Source organism: Atta cephalotes (genome assembly GCF_000143395.1).
Source record: "Atta cephalotes unplaced genomic scaffold scaffold00001, whole genome shotgun sequence".
NCBI classification, from domain to species: Eukaryota; Metazoa; Arthropoda; class Insecta; order Hymenoptera; family Formicidae; genus Atta; species Atta cephalotes.
In genome coordinates, this window is record NW_012130065.1 from 3,052,243 (window position 1) to 3,069,614 (window position 17,372).

At 30.8% G+C, this 17,372-nt stretch overlaps 2 protein-coding genes across 2 annotated transcripts in view; one reads left to right on the forward strand and one right to left on the reverse strand.

Moving 5' to 3' along the window:
• The window catches only part of LOC105617920 (putative uncharacterized protein DDB_G0286901), a 7,335-nt gene extending 6,888 nt beyond the window's left edge, over nt 1-447 (reverse strand). The window contains exons 1-3 of the mRNA XM_012199458.1: nt 334-447; nt 119-258; nt 3-39 (exon numbers count right to left, since the gene is read on the reverse strand). Of these exons, the coding sequence (XP_012054848.1) occupies nt 3-39; nt 119-258; nt 334-447 (291 nt within the window). The remainder of the gene's footprint in view (nt 1-2; nt 40-118; nt 259-333) is intronic.
• A 4,632-nt stretch (nt 448-5,079) lies between these two features.
• Nucleotides 5,080-12,542, forward strand: LOC105617931 (pickpocket protein 28-like). Its single transcript, XM_012199468.1, has 12 exons — nt 5,080-5,403; nt 5,809-5,921; nt 5,987-6,112; nt 7,850-8,053; nt 8,302-8,422; nt 9,308-9,456; nt 9,544-9,745; nt 9,975-10,245; nt 11,472-11,580; nt 11,643-11,768; nt 12,192-12,283; nt 12,358-12,542. Exons 1-12 carry the CDS (start codon nt 5,080-5,082, stop codon nt 12,540-12,542), a joined length of 2,022 nt encoding a protein of 673 aa, XP_012054858.1.
• The last annotated feature ends 4,830 nt before the right edge of the window (nt 12,543-17,372 follow it).

The window sequence follows — 17,372 nt, forward strand, 5'->3', positions numbered from 1 at the left end:
GGTGGCACCTTGCGTAGCTTTACTTTGGTTATCGGGGAACTAGAATTTTGAAATTAAATTTTGTATTATAATGTCATCTTTTCATATAGTTAAATCTAGTCGGATTTAATATATGCACCTCAGCAAACACGTCATGATGTTTGCTAATTGTTTAGAGGCCCTCGGTATCAATAGCATCCTTTCCATTTCGTATAAAGATAACTGAGGTATATTAAGAGATTCCTTTGTTAAGTAGAGGAAATGGAAAATTTGTGGTATCTGAAAAAGTATTATAATGTCGTGTTTTTTTTATCTAATTAAGAATTCAATATAATTATGAGAAATTTTAATTACCTCCCACATCGTTTCCATCTTCTCCCTCATCTCATCGGTAAAAAAATTGTCTTGTTCCCCATCATTTACTTTGCGCTCCTCGACCTCTTTTCGCTTTCTAGTCTTGTACGACATTTTACCTGTAACAAGAGATGGAATCATTTTATGAAAAAAAAGCAACGATGTAAAATTAAATAAATTACGATGCATCAATTTTATTTCATCAAGATAAACATTGTGAACAATGTGCAAAAGAGAAAGAGAGAGATTGTAATTAATTTTAAACAAAAATGAACATTTTTTCATGTCGCAAATTAATTATTCGCTTGTTAGTACAAGCTGGCCTAGACCTACCATATTTTCTCTACAAATTTAATGATATGATAATTAATTATATAATGCCAAAGAGCAGAACCGTTGAAATATCACAGTTGACTGTTATCAAAATATCATAATTCTAATGAGAAGCAATACTATGTTGTTAATTACGCTGATGATAGAATCACGTGTCTATTTAAAAGGCGCATATCTTGTCACTCGTGCATAATCATTATCGTCGCTTATGACACCGTCAGTGCAGAACAAACGGCGGTGACCTAATATCGCCGTTATACAAAGAGTATTATGTAGCTAGAAAAAGCTTAACCTTGCTACTATTCGAAGCAAGGTCTCCTCACCTCTTCCACGCAGTTCATCTAATTATTAGATATTCCGTTCAATGATAAATTTTCCTCGATGATCTGCATTATCGTAATCAATGTGAATTATTTAGATGTTCTTACTAGCAAAATGTTTTTTGCTCGTTTATCATTAACCGTCCCCCTCCATAAATAAAAGATTAATTAATGTCTCTTGTGCGTGTATCACGTGTCGTAAATTCAGTTTCGTATCGAATCAAAGCGTGACAATAAATTGTCGACCATTGATGTCTATCCAGCAAATTGCTTCCGAACACCTATAATTTCATATAAGCATATCATTGCCATTCTCACCCGGTAAACGAAGGGAAGGCATTTCGTTCAAGATACGAACATCAGTCGGATGGATCGGCCAGTTTCGACTCGCGTGCCGTTGAACGTCGATAAGAATAACACGAATGTTTGTCTTGTAATTATGCTGAGACGACGATCCATCAGAAGAAGCGGTCACGAAACATTTCCACGAGCAAACGAGTCTGTAACCACTTCACCATTCTTGTCTCGTTATGCATAACAATGGAAAATTGCATGAAACTATCGTGACCATAGTCTCATCGCGATTTTCCATATGCTTTTCTGTATTGTAGATTCGGTGCCATCACTATTGTTTACAATAGTGATCTAACTGATCGGTTATGGATTTCCAAAATAAGAGATAAAGTTGAATGATGCGTTACGTATTATCTACATTATGACACGCATTCATTTATATTTATTGCGTTTTTGACGATTAAAGGAGCGTTCGCATTAATTACATTAAAAAGTATTTAATATATCCCTTATAAAATTAAAATTACGCAAGGCATATAAATTATTTAATAATTTCAAATTGATATAATTTGTAATAACATAATAAATGAATTGTAAATATCAAATATTACATTGTTTTTAAATAAATAAATTATAAATATTATCAACTATTACATTATTATTAAATCAAAACATCACGACAATAGAACTAATGAATTTAATAATGTAATTAATATTGTAATTAATGTATAATTAATATTGTAATTTCATCAATTTTCATTATATCGATTTAATTCTTCGGACATTATATTTTTATCACAAGTGTAATATATAAAGTATTGTACAAAAATATCGAATAAAAATGAACATACATTGTAATAAATTTTTTTCCATCAAAATGCCATTAAGAATATATTTAAGGATTAGCAAATGTACGTCCGTTTGTATGTAATGTAATTTAATTTTAATCTCGAAACCTTTTTTTTGATCTAACCTTTTTTAGATCTAAGAATAAAAAAAAAAATGAAAAGTAAGTTGAGATTAATCTATATTGATAGAAATGGGCATTACTATCTTTAAGAAAGATATATGGTTTATAGGTTATCTTCGTCTTTCTAATACATCGTTAAATGCCAGCATTTCGTAAATGTTGTAATTCACTTCATCGGAGTGATACTGTATCAAGTTACTTGCTATGATGAAGTGAACTGCAATGTTTACGAAACGCCAGTATTTAACGATGTATCAAGATAGAAATTACTCGTCAAACGCGTAACTTCTTCGATGAAAAAATTCGTGGAAGTTTTAATTGTTGTATGATGTATTATATGTGCTCCTATTAATAAAAAAATTGTAGCATATAATAAAATTCAAGTGTATCATATTGAAAGTGGCACAAAGGGGTTAATAATTTAATTTATGCTTGTTTCTATTAACGTAGTTTAACTTAAATCTCTGTTCAACTAACTCTTCGTCTTTTTTTAGTTCTACGAATTAGAAAAAGATAAAAACTATAATATAAGAATTGAGATTGAAATTAATCTACATTCATAGAAAGAGGCATTAACGATAAATTCTATTCAAGAGACAAAACAGCGCGAAATAGAAAAAAATTTGCACGCATGATGCGAGATAAGTTTGTATGCGAACATTTTATTAATTAATCCACCCTTGCTTAAGGATAACAATCGCGCAGAATGCTCCACTCCCATTACATTGTGACTAATACATAAACACGTAACAGTTTATAATCGCGCGACAACGTGCACTTCCTAATCGATCTATCCTGTGTATGCATCGGTGATACACGCGATCGATTCAATTTGTAATAGTGGATCATTGTGTACTTTGTAACGATGCATACAAAGCAACGGGATGCATCATTAGGACGCGGTATTTTTTTGTTTTCTTTCTCTCATATGTGATGATTTTTTTCTTCCTCCCAAGCAAAAGATGTGCTTTCATACAATTAAGTGTACGACTTGAATCAAGAACGCTCGAGTAAAATTTATTGGATAAAATAAAGATGGCCCGATTTCGAGTAACAAAGTGACGTTCAAGCCCAAGTAATAAAGTGACGTCTCTTGAGACATCATATGATGTCTCAATAATGTTTTTAATGTCTAATAAGTCGTTAGAAATCATCTTAATACTTGGGACATTTGTTCAATATATATATATATATATATATATATATATAATAATAGATAGATAGTAGAGAGTAGAGAGAGAGAGAGAGAGAGAGAGAGGAGGGAGGAGAGAGAGAGGAAGGGAGAAGGAGGGAGGGAGGGAGAGATTGTGCTTTTCTCCATGAATGCACTCCTCTTTTTTTCGATCTATATACATTACGAACACGTGGACTCGTGACCGCAAATACTAAATAAAAGCGATTCGAAAAATTCTATTGTAAGTAGAGTGTCGGATCGTATCAAAGTATATATATTCGATTACTGAGAAAAAAAAGGGGACTGTCACTTTTGTGTACTCGTTTATTGTTAAACAAGATATTCTGCACATGAAAGAGTAGACATGAAAAGATAAGTCACATTTATCGAATGTTTTCTCATCGTTTTATAGCTAACTATAATTTTATAGCTAAATGTAATTTTATATCATTTGTTATATTTTTCTCACGTCAATATAAAAATGCACTTCGTGGATAATCAGTGAATCAGAGATGCTAAACCAATGTGGAGGGGATTATTATTGCAGTTGTAAGCGGATGTATGTGATTCTAACTGTCGTTTCTAAAATTGATACCGAAATTTCGAGTTAAAATCATCTTAGACATAAAGATATTCATAGACAGTTTTTATATTTAAGATCGCGTCTTATCTTAAACAATCATTAAACTAATCACAAAGCCGCATTAGCGTAGTTTTAAGACATTAAACGGTCTTAAAATAAAAACAAACTATATGAATATTAGCCAAAGTTCAAAATCACGTCTGACATATATGTCTAAAAATATTTTAAAAGGCATCTTTTTTTGTAAGTATATGTAATAAAATTATTATTATCAATTATTATATATTATTATCATTATCTCTTTGTGTCTCTATTTTAAACTTTGTATTGTTTGGAAAGGTACTAAAAACAATTTATCAGGAATTTTCCTATGAAAAAAAAATCTATTTTGAATTTATTAAAAAAATCTATCATTAGAATTAAGTTTGATTGTATCTTCATAAAAAAATAAGAGAACGTAATAACGTATGTCGCGATTATCTCGCGATCTTTTATGTAATGTTGGTTTGCGATTCGTCTTGTTAATATGATAATGGAGTAATAATAATGTCTATTTATCTAGGAGATCATGAGCGTGAATATGCATACGAGTACGAAGTATACGATGCGAGCGAAAGTTAGAAGGATGCTCATCGCTATTGTTATACGTCAGTTAGCTGTCGGCCGTCTTAGAGGATAGTTTGGAAAAGTCCCACGACAAAATCAGCGGAATTTTTTTCTGATTAGACGACAATATCGCTCGAAGAGACTCGAAATAAGCAGCTCATTCCTTGTATGATAAAGAATTGTTACAATAAATAATACTAATTGTAATTAATATTAAATAATGTGGAGATTAATGTTAATTGGAGAGGATCTTTTTAATTATTAAAAAATCATCTATGGGATAAGTTTCTCAAGTAAAGGAGAATAATTGAAAAGGAAGAAAAAAACTGTGAATGCAAGCAGTTAGCATTCTTCTTTTTTCAAAGAAAGAAAATTTGTCGAATTTTAATAGTGATCTGCATCAAGAAATAAAGTCATTGAAAGGGTCACGAGATCGCAATGAATCGAGAGAGAGAATGATCGTGAAATGGAGGATTCATTGAAACGAAAGAAAAGAAAAGCGATCCTCAACCCGTGGAATGATGCGCAAATATTAACACATGTCATGAACGTCGATCGAGCATCCGATTTCGTTAATATGAAGATATTCAATACACCCATGATGTCATCGCGAACCTACAACCGCAATCATCCTTCGGATGAGAAGTATTATAATGACGCTGATGGAGCGCAATTTGATTTAAAAACTAGCAACACTATTCCATCGTACTCCGTCAACACCGTGCACCTACAGAATCCCTATAGACCACCTCAACAGCTAGAGGGATTCGCGTCTCGTGATCACTTGAAGGTAAGATTAAAGTCCGCGAAGTTGCTTTCGTTCATCTTCTAAACGAAGAAATTGAATGTGAGAAGAAATGCATATGAAAAGAACGATTTTGCTGAATTATCTAAAAATTTAGTCGCGTATAGAAATTGAAAATAATTTTGTTTTGACCATCGAAATTAAATTAGTTGCCAGAATGTTAAAACTTTTGCACCATTGTCATTGTTTAAACATTCTACATAATTATTTTGATAATCCAACAAAATTATTTTTGGATCTGTATCTAGCCCTTCTGTATTATTAGTTTAATATTATTATTAATTTAATAGTAGTTAAATATTAAATATGCTATAGTAAAAATGTTCTTTCCTACATTATTAATCAAAGATAAGATGTGAGCAATAAAATAAGCATCTCGACTATGCGTAGGATATGTATCAGTTGCAAGATTTTACGCTGAGATCGAGATACAACAATAATTTGTTCGCAAAAGAATCAGCCACGAACAAGAACAACAATCAAGAAAGCGAAAAAACTGAAAAGTAAAGATCCTTTTAATTAAATGCTAACAATACACATCTATCTAATCTAGTATTATTCTTTCTAGATTGAAGACTGGAAAGAAGCATCAGAAACTCACAGAAATTGGCGAGCTTGCCAAACAATATTGCTCGTGTAGCAGTCTTCACGGTTTACGTTATGTTGGTGACTCGGGATTATCAATTGTAGAAAGGTATAAAGTTCTATGTCAATTTAAAATTTGCGTAACAAATTCTTTCCAATTCTTCGAGTTTAAAATACTACGAAGCAGAAAAGTATCATAAAATTTGAAATAATTTTTCATATCGATGCGATTTTCAATGTAACAAAATTATCATTTTTTAAATATTATAAAAAAAAAGTTATATTTTGAAACATATATTATATATTTATTGGGAGTACAAATAAGTTTCCGCCGTTTTTTATTGGGAGTACAAATAAGTTTCCGCCAAAAATTAAGCATTTATTGTGAAAAAACGATACATAATATAATTTTATTCAAAGTAATGGCCATCGCTAGCCACTACTTTTTCCCATCTTTCTGGTAGTGGATACCGCGATCATGTGGATAGCGCGTCAGAAGGACGCTTCATCTTTTGAGACTATCCATTCATCGATACAATTTTTGGTATCTTCATATGATGTAAAGTACTGCTCAGACAGGCCATGCGTCATCGATCGGAACAAGTGGTAGTCAGAAGGAGCAATATCTGGAGAATACGGCAGGTGAGGTAGAATTTCCCATTTGAGTGTTTCTAAGTAAGTTTTGACCGGCGCCGCAACATGTGATCGAACATTATCATGCAGGAGAATAATTTTGTCATGCCTGGAGTAGTAGTGGGCGCGTTTTTCCTTGAGTGCTCGGCTCAATCTCATCAATTGTGTTGTAGAGAGCCCCAGTAATGGTCTCGTTCGATTTGAGCAATTCATAATACACGACACCAAGCTGATCTCACCAAATACACAATATGAGTTTTTTTCCATGAATATTCGGCTTGGCTGTTGATGTTGAAGCATGGCCAAGTGTCTCCTTGATTTCTTCTTCTTTGGGTCGTAGTGGATCCATCCATTTTTCACCAGTGACTATACGATGCAAAAAACCCTTTCGTTTATATCTGGCAAGCAGCATTTCACATGTGAAAAATCGGCGTTCAACGTTTCCCGGCTTTAGTTCATATGGAACTCAATTCCCTTGCTTTTGAATCATTCCCAATGATTTCAAACGATATGAAATTGTTTGTTGAATTACTCCTAATGTAAGTGCAAGTTCTTTTTGCGTTTGGCACGAATCTTCATCCAATAATGCTTCCAATTCCGCGCCTTCGTACACTTTTGGCCTTCTTTCCTACGTTCTTTGTCTTCGACAAATTCACCGTTCTTAAACTTTTGAAACCACTCACGACAACTTCTCTCACTTAAGGCAGCATCACCATATGCTTCTACAAGCAATCTATGAGCCTCAGCTGCAGATTTCTTCAAATTAAAGAAGTAAATCAAAAGTTCCCGCAAATGACGCTTATTCGGCTCAAAACTCGACATTTTCGTACAAAAAAAGATATATGATGCTGATAGAAAACCGCTAATATTTCAAGATTATGGTGTTGCCGGATGTTTAATCTTACGATATGTCGTTTTACATTAAACAATTTTAACTATAGTTTATTAGTGGTGCCGTCTTTTGCAAACGGCGGAAACTTATTTGTACTCTCAACATATTCTAATTTTATTTTATATAATATATATTTAGAAATTAATTTTATGCTTGCGTACATTACATACATAATATAATATATATAATATAATATATATAATACATATATAATATATATAAAACATACTATTATATATTATATAAAATAAAATTAATAACTACTTACTTTATATAGTAAAATTTTACATAATTTTAAAACTGGATGCATAATTTTTGCAGAATATTTTGGATAATCTCGTTCACTATTGCATTAACAGTAGCAATATATTACATCTGTTATATCTATCAGAAATGGAATGGATCTCCTATCATTATTTCTTTAAGTCCTGATCCGATTTCCCTAAATGAATTTCCATTTCCCTCTGTAACAATATGCAATATGAATAAAATCAAGAAGACAGAAGGAAAGCGAATTGAACGTGGGTAAGTATGCATTACATTACTTAATAGTATTATTATTTTATAACACTGTTGAACAAGCAAATTCTCTCAAAAGTGCGATAGTATATTTCCAAAAAAATCTTCAGGAAATGTATTATTAGAAAAAAAGTGCTTTTTTTTGGAATGGTATAATTAATAATTGTTGTAATAAATAAGTATCATCACTAAAAATAATTATTTAAAAAAATTATAACTAAGAATTATTTTTTAAAATCTTATGTTTTTTTTAGATTCGACGAATTAGATAAATTATTGGTGGAAGATCGTTGCAATTCAGATAGTAACATAACTTATGAAGACCATGACGACCAGGCTATAAACTGGGACAAGATGCTAAAGTTCATGATCAATGTATACAGCGTTATTTCTCTCATATATACATTTTGATATACACTAATACTAATGAGAACAATGAAATGTCTTCTTGACTTTAATAAACTTTAGATATGTTAAAATGTCAATAGAAATAAGATATATTTTTTTATGCTCAATAGAAAACGCACAATAGAAAAATCTTTAAAAAAAATTAGTTTCGTCCTTTCTAGTGAATATCGTTTAAATTGTTAAAGATATAAAAAAATGTTATATAAAAGTTAAATGATTTAAAAAAAAGAATATTTTATAAAAAATGAAACATTTTTTAATAAAACAATTTTTTATTATTATAAAGTACTCTTTTTTGAAACCATTTAATTGTTATCAACATATTTTTAACTTTTTTAATAAAAAAAATTAAAAATTTAAAACTTTTTATTAAATAAATTTTTAAATTATGATTATAAAGTAATATTTTTTAATCCACCTTTTAAAATATTTTTTTATTAGATAACTTTGGCGGTTTCAAGACAATATTCATTCACAAGAGAACCATCGGAATTTTCTCTTATTGATTTTAATGAGATACGTTATAGAATATCAACAAATATTAGATCTATATTGTTTTTTTATCTATTTATTTGAAGATCAAAACAATTCCTGGAGGATTAAATTAATAAAAAAATTTGACATTTTCAAAAAATATAAATATATTATTATTAAGAAAATGCCATACAACAATTATAGTTAATTTTGTTTTCTTGCAAGAAAAATTAATTGAGACAATTGTAAAGAATTAAAATCATATTTCTCGATCAATGATTAGATTGAAATCAATTGATAAAATTCAGATTATTTTATAATTATTTTTATCTTGAATAATTATATTATTAGAAAATTATTCTTCATTTCTTTGTTCAGGTAACCCAGCCATGCACAGATATGATATACTATTGTCTTTGGCACGGGATTTCGACCGAATGTGAAAGGATTTTTAATCCTACCATGACTGACGAGGGTATTTGTTGCAATTTTAACTCAGTAGCAAGAAAACATCTCTTCTATAATCCGTGAGTAATCAAATTGACGTAATTGTGAAATAGAAATATACTCTATGACCGAAAATTTCTGCTAAAATTTTATTTCTACTGTTTTAGACTCGACTGGTCTGATCTGAATATAACGTATCCATCTGAAAGTGTTGATTGGAATGCTGAAAAGGGATACGACGCGAGTATGTCGCCGGATGTTATACCATGGCGACCATACGGTGCTGGGTTAACTTATGGCTTGACTTTGGCTCTTGATGTTGATATTGACGAATATTATTGCTCGTCAACCGCCGGTGCAGGCTTTAAAGTGCGTCTTACGCTGCGAAAACTCTTCTTTTTATTTTATCCGTTAAATGAGATTATTAAAGGAAGATTTTGGAAACAATCCACCATTAGAAAAATAGTTAACAAATCTTCTTTTCTCTTGTTAAAATTCAAGTTTGTAAATTCTCAGATTGGTGCTATAGAATATGTTTTTTACAATGCAATGTCATTCTCCAATGTTGATGTTAAATAACATGGTTATGATTCTGTAGATGTTACTCCATAATCCCGTAGAGACACCGAAAATCGCTGATTTCTCATTCTCAATCACACCGGGTGAGGAGACTCGGATAATCATAAGACCACGGATATCGTACGCCAATCCATCAATAATTTCTATAGCGCAGAAGAAACGGAAATGCTTTTTTATGTCTGAAAGAAAACTGCGCTACTACCGGACATACACACAGAGGAATTGCATTCTGGAGTGCGAGGCAAATTATACAAAAAAGCTCTGCAACTGTGTGCAGTATTACATGCCAAGTAATTATCATTAACAAATTTGACAGTTATTTTCAATACATTAATCAAGTATCTAAATTCATTTCTGAATTACATTTCTTAGATTAATGCAGCTAACAAATACACCTAACAGCTAATAAATACATAAATCATTAAAGAAAAATTATTTTGAGAAATATTGAGTTCAAAATTGCAAAAGAAATATCTCAAACTTGTAATTTGATAATTTTTCGCATTCTTGAATCCTTAGTACACATGATTGAGTCATTCTTGTTATGCATTTTTTTTCTTCAAAAAAGTAGGCGCATAAGTAATTATAACACTTATATATTTTAAAATATACAATAACTTATAAATACTTTCTAAAGATGTTAAAGTATATGTAAGAATCAATTAATTTTTGTATATTTGTTAAAGTGATAAAAATTAATCAGAGAATCATGTGTAAAAGTCATCATCGAAAAATCATCGTATGTATTATACTAAGAGTTTAAATGTTATCATATGTATGCTAATAGGTTAATTTTAAATAAAATTGTAACTTGTTCTCGTAAGCCTTATAAGAATTTGATGATTAAAATACTTATAATCTTATGCAGTATTTTTACTGCATTTTAATCATAGATAGCTTCTTGTAAGATTTACGAGAAATCGTAGATTTACGAATAATTGTAACATCTTACGATATGCATAGAATTACAATTCTAGCCATAAATTTTTATATAAGTCTTACGAGAACAAGTTCAATCTATTAGGATACATGACAGACAATAGTTTTAACGTTATTCTTGTCCTCAGGATGTGGAAAATCTATTCGTTCTTAAATTGTACAATCAAAATATTTCTTTCGCAATATTTTTAAACTCAAATTTCTTAAAATAATTTTTCTTTAATTATTTATAATATATTAACCTATTAAGGACCAAGACAAATTTTTGTTCTCAAAATTTAAAATTAATGGCAAGCTACTATGCCCTTAAGAAGCCTACTTGCCAAAAATTTTCACCCTGGAATTGGTTGTTTAGGAGGGAAGGAGGAAGGGGGGATGATCGATTTTGCAATTATTGATTCAAATTTGGTCCGAAAGTTGACCTATTTTTTTTGGTCAAAAAATCGACCAGTGGTCCTTAATGGATTAAGATTGTTCAATTAGCGATGGTAGAGTAACGAAAAACTAAAATAGATTTTTTGGAATCTCTGATTCAAATACTTTTTTTGTCTATCTACTAGAGCAATATTATTTGTAGAATCATCAAATACGCCGATCTGCGGCAAAAAAGACGAACCATGCGCTAAACGTGCTAGACAAGATATGGAAATCAAACTCTACGATGAGGTTTTGAATAATATTACGATGTGAGTTCCCTCAGAATTACATCTTTTTCTAGAAGATCATTCAAATTTTTCTTTTCTCGCAGACCAAGCTGCAATTGCTGGCCAGCCTGCTTCGAGATTAATTACAGAATAGAACTTTCGCAGAACAAACTGGTGCAGACTTTCCAAACCAACAAACAATATGTGAAGAAGAACATAGATTATTTCACGTAATTAAAACTTAATACGCGCGATTTATCGCGGCAGTATTCGTTCGCATATAAAAGATGCAACAGGTTGACATTTAGATTCCAGGGATATAAGATGTCCGAAAAAAAAAACATTTAAATAGATTTTATCTTTCATAAATTTTCATGTTCAAATTTAAATTCAAATATAAATTCAATGCACATTTATGCAAATTACGATAATGTCTCTGTTTTCCTTAACAAAACTCAAATACAAGTGAGTGGAAAATTTATCGTTGAATTAAGATTTATTTGGACATCCTGTGCATTATCCGTATTGCGTCCGATTCACAAGCATATTTATAGAAGTTTTCATAATAAATTTCAATATTTCATTTCTCTTCTTTCTCGCGTAATTTATAATATTTTTTTAATCCAATTTTTTAAATGCAATTTTAAACGTAGGGAAAACGTGGCGGTGGTTCACTTATTTTTCGTGGACTCTCAATTCACGAAATACATGAAAAGTGAGCTCTTCGGATTCATCGAATTTCTATGTAGGTATCTTTCATTCTACAAGTGATTATTATTTAGAAAAAAATATTACAAAATCAGGAATTTCAATTTATAGCGAGTACGGGAGGCTTGCTGGGTCTCTTCATGGGCTTCAGCTTTTTATCGTTCATGGAAATACTGTACTTCTCGACTATGCGGGTGTGGTGCCGATTCAACAATCGTCGAGAAATGCAGAGACCCAATGTGCTCCAGACACATCCGTTAGATAACAAGAAAGTGATCTATCCATTCATCAATTGAATTACACGCAGATGCCACTAATATAAATAGCAACCTAGTGGATGAAGATCAGGGGACATATTGAATGTATCAATTTTAACGGAATATCGATGACTCGACTGACAGAACTTACAAAGTTATTAATTATACTGTTCTTTTTAACTGAACTTCTCGTATCGTTCATCTTTTCTTTCTTCAAGATAGAGAAAAAAAGAGGCAAGATAAATCGTATAAGTTCAGCTGAAAAGAATTTTATAGATCTTATATAATTTCTCGTTGGTATTCGTGATATTCAACATCAGAATAACGATTTTCCGAATTAGTAATTCTGATTCCAGAATAACAATTTTTCAAATTAATAATTTGAAAATTATTAATTAGAATTAATTTAATCTTTAAAATAATAATGAAATTGTAATTATGTGTGCTTGTAAAGATAAATCCATTTTTAGATTTAAAATATTTCAATAAAAAAAATTAATGGTATGTAATATTACACACTTGCCCTTCTCTCTCTCTCTCTCTCTGTACATTTTTTATTTCTATGAACTTAGAAAGCTTTCCCGAGAACAGTATTAAAGTCTTCTTTCTCTCTCTTTCTTTCTTGTTAAAAAGTTTCTCGTCGGTCTCATATTAAATAAACATCTTCCTTTATAAGCGCGTCTTACGATTATTTATTGCCTATAACATTATTGATGCGTACGTCAAAATTATATCAATGACCGACGTAATGATCGACAGGTGAAACTTTCAAGGTTTCGGAACACGGAGAAACGCGTTTCATGCGAGGACAAACGTGCTGTCACTGTCGCGAACAGAGAATGAGTAGGAATCATTTTCGCGTGCCGAGAGCATAGGAATCACATCTCATTCAAGTACCATTCCGGCGTCATACGTGGGTCAACAAATCGCAAGATGACGTGACGTGCGTCTCGTCTAAGAGACCGAACTTGGACCTCGCTGTCGATTTGCAATCACGGCTGACACTGTCAACTGCTGTCAACTCGAGATACGTCAGATCAGTCTCGAACATTTCAGATCCGAGAAGTCGCGCGACATATCAAGAAATACTCCGTCTCGAAGTATTTCCGAGCTATATCACCTCCGTCTTACGGTTACCTTTGCTTTGTTTGCTGCCATTCAAAATCTTGCGATTCTTGGCGATGATTGGGCGAACAGCATCGCGACACACTGAAAATTCCAAGTAATTCCAAGTGAGACACTACGATGCGAAACTTCGTCCAACTTCGTCGTGTAAGTCGAAGCACGACGTTATACCAATAATTGTGACGACGCCATAATGCTCAAGCCGACGGCGCACGCAACCAGCGGGCGGGATGACCAATCGCAGCCCAACAGTTTGAAAGTCGCCGCCTGACGTTCTCAACAGCAATTGGACAATTCGATCGCTGTTCACGAATCCTGCTGCTTACTTCACATACCCGGTACACGCGCACCAAGCTTTGCGGCCAATCGACTGTCGCGGAAATGGAAAAAAAATACGAAATTTAGAACAAACTCCTTGAGAGCCGATATATATATGATTTATTATAAATGATTATAAATGATAAATTAATGTCCATTTTTATCAATTTAAATTAATTTTAATCTCGGTTTAACTTATTATTTTATTTTTTTCAGTTCTAAGGTCCGATTGCAACGTACTTTAACTTTAAGCGAGACTTAAAACTCTCAGTTTCTCTCTTTAAAGCCGAAAGAGAGGAAGAGATAGAGAACTTTAAGCTTCGCTTAAATCAAAGTTGGTGCAACCGGGCTTGAGAATTAGAAAAGGTAAAGAATAAATAAAATTGAGATTTAAAATTAATACATTGATAAAAATAAATGTAAATATTTACTTTTATTAATAAATATTATACTAATTTAATTCAATCTCCGTTTGATTTATTTTCTATTTTTTCTGGTTCTAAGAATTAGAAAAAGCTAAGGCAATAATAAATCGAGATTAAAATTAATAGATATTGATAAAAACCTAGTAAACGAGAATGGATTGAAATAGATTCAGATTTTCATAAGTACGCATCTGTAAACATTGAAATGAATCCTTTTCAATCTCAATGCATTTTTATTTATTTATAGAAATTGCATAAAGCACTACCATTTAATTCTAATTTCTAATATGCATATTTACTCTTTATCTTTTAAATTCATTTTTTATCTTTTTTTAAATTTTTAGAAAGATAAAAAGAAAGATAAAAAGTATAAAACCCAAGCAAAACAATTTAAGTCATGATAACACGGCAAAATGAATTAAAATGAATCGGAAATAATTGAAAAATGAACTTTTAATGATCATTTTGGAGTCATTTTAACATCATTTTGATATCATAATGACTTGTTGTGTTGCTTGGGTAAGATAAGAATTAAATCTGTTCTTTTGTTATATCCCAGGAAAACTCCTTGAACTGAATTCTTTGCGCTGTTCGTTTTTTTCTCTCAAATATGAAAAGAGAAGAACAATGAACTGTGCAAGATATTCAGGCCTAAGGTATGAAAAAAAAAACAGACTTTTAACGTAGGCTGCATTTAGAAATTTTAGGGGCATTCAGGAATTATTTCATTCTTGTTTAACAAATAGTTAAACAACAATATAAAATAATACTTGGTGTAATCCGGTGAAGTTTCTGAATGCAATTCTACATTGATAGAAATATGGACATGTAAGTAATTTCTATCAAATTTCGATTAATTTAATCGGTAATTAATTTAATTGCAAGTAAAATCGCTTATAGCAAAATTTCTATGTATATTATGTATATATATAATTTTGACTTCTATGTAATTATAATTTCTAACTATACAAATTATGTAGTTTCTTCCATTAAGCTTCCATTAAACTTCATCAGAATTTACAAAAAAGTCAGTAGAATTATTTACAGCAAAGTTTCTAATTACATAAACTATTGGCAATTTTTATCAGGTAAATGTCTATATTTTATTAATGTAAATAAAATTATTAATTTTCTATTGTTTGACAAGTAACAAAAAAGAAATTCAATTAGGAACGAAAAATTGTAGTTAAAAATTCTTACTGTAAGCAAGTTCTACCGATTTGAATCAATCAATTAAATTAATAGTATAATTGAAATCGCCCTTACATGTGAACTTGAATAAATTAAAAATCGGCAAGATACGAGAAGCCACTAACAAGTATCGATTATGGCTTTTTTGCAATGATAAATCTTGTTTTTACATTTGAACTGTTATTGGCACTTTATTAAAAACTTAATTAATATATTGTAAAATATTGGATTTCTGAGAAAAATTATTGTAAAAAATGGATGGAGAATATACAAAGTAAATCGAATGATCCAGTGATATAAAAATTTAGAAAAGAAATTAAGTAATATAAATATTTTGAAAGAAATTACGAAAAAAGTATTCCACTACTTTCGATTGTAACGAAGATTATATTGTTGAAACTGTGGCGTTAAAAACAAAAAAAAAACTATTCAAAGTAATGACTTTCTTCACGTTTTCCATATTAGGAAGATATCAATCAAGGAATTAGGGGAAATATTCTATATAACTTTAAAGACATCCAATCCAATTACGAGAAAATCGATCATGTAAAAAAACTGATATTCATAATTTGTAATTTCATAAAAGTTGCGTGGAACTTTTATAAAAATCGGGTTTGGTAACGAAATGATAAGTTTATAAATGGTTATTGTGGCCTTTCGGAATTCTACAAAGTTTTATCTCTCCATATAATCAATGTATAAAATAACACGTATGTCTCTTTCTTGGCACGCACCCGCACGCACGCACGCACGCATCCACACGACGAAAATAAAGGTCACCCAGAGCCTTGAAAAATGAAAATGTCCGTATTCGGACATCATTTTATTATTATCACCTAAAGTCTGATATAATCATGCGCTAGTTTCCTTTATTCGTACGGCTTGCACGTTACCTAAGCGATAGTCAAGTATGATACACGTTACATTCAAAATTATCGTTCTAAGTATATTGACAGTAGACTAATCTAAAAGTGACGTCTTTTTTACGACTTCTTTTTCCTCCCTTCTTTCCTCTTGTATGTAAAATAGCATGTATATTAACAAATTGTCGGGAACGGTCATTTCATTTCACATAATTCGCAGCGGACTCTCTGTTATCCAGAATTTTTACTCGGCCTATTTTCAGACGTAAAACATTTATTAATTATTTAGACGAATAAAAGATTCTACAACTTTCAAAAAATATAAGAGTTATCTTAAAAAACATCCTAATCATCTAGAGTTTCTTCAAAAATATTCTAATAAAATTAATTTCTCTAAATTCAATTTACTTTCTAAATATTTTTTAGACACCTGAAAAGGATCTCGCACTAATCATTTGGAAAAAGTGGTTTTAGTCAAATTGAAACTATATTTTATATAAAAATATTAAATACAGTTGCTAATAAAATGAATAATTTAGTACAAATTTTTTAATAAAAAATAATAATTTTCAAATGATGCTACAACAAAAATTTGTCCATTTTTGTATGTGGTTGTGCTTATACAAAACTTTTGAATAGCATCTCATCTACAAAATATCATAATTTCATCCAATTTGACTGAAGTCACTTTTTCCACATAATTAATTTTTCGCTACTAAACATTCATCATAAATATTGCATTATCTTTTGTTTATTTCAACCATATTCCGAACAAAAGAGAGTCTACTGAGTAGATCCGATTGCACTCGCAAGCGCGATAAGTGAAACCACTGATGACAAAGAAATGACTCCTTTCATCTGAGACTTGAGAAATTATGAGTGGTCGAAGAAAGAAACAGAAACAGAGAAAGAGCGTGATAATGAGAGGATGACTCTTAACTTACATT

Bases quoted from the DNA above. Each gene is read 5' to 3' on its own strand.
- LOC105617931 (XM_012199468.1), top strand. From the start codon at position 5,080: ATGGAGGATTCATTGAAACGAAAGAAAAGAAAAGCGATCCTCAACCCG. The intron at 6,113-7,849 runs GTATAAAGTTCT...TAATTTTTGCAG, and splicing joins GGATTATCAATTGTAGAAAG to AATATTTTGGATAATCTCGT. The intron at 9,457-9,543 runs GTGAGTAATCAA...CTACTGTTTTAG, and splicing joins AAACATCTCTTCTATAATCC to ACTCGACTGGTCTGATCTGA.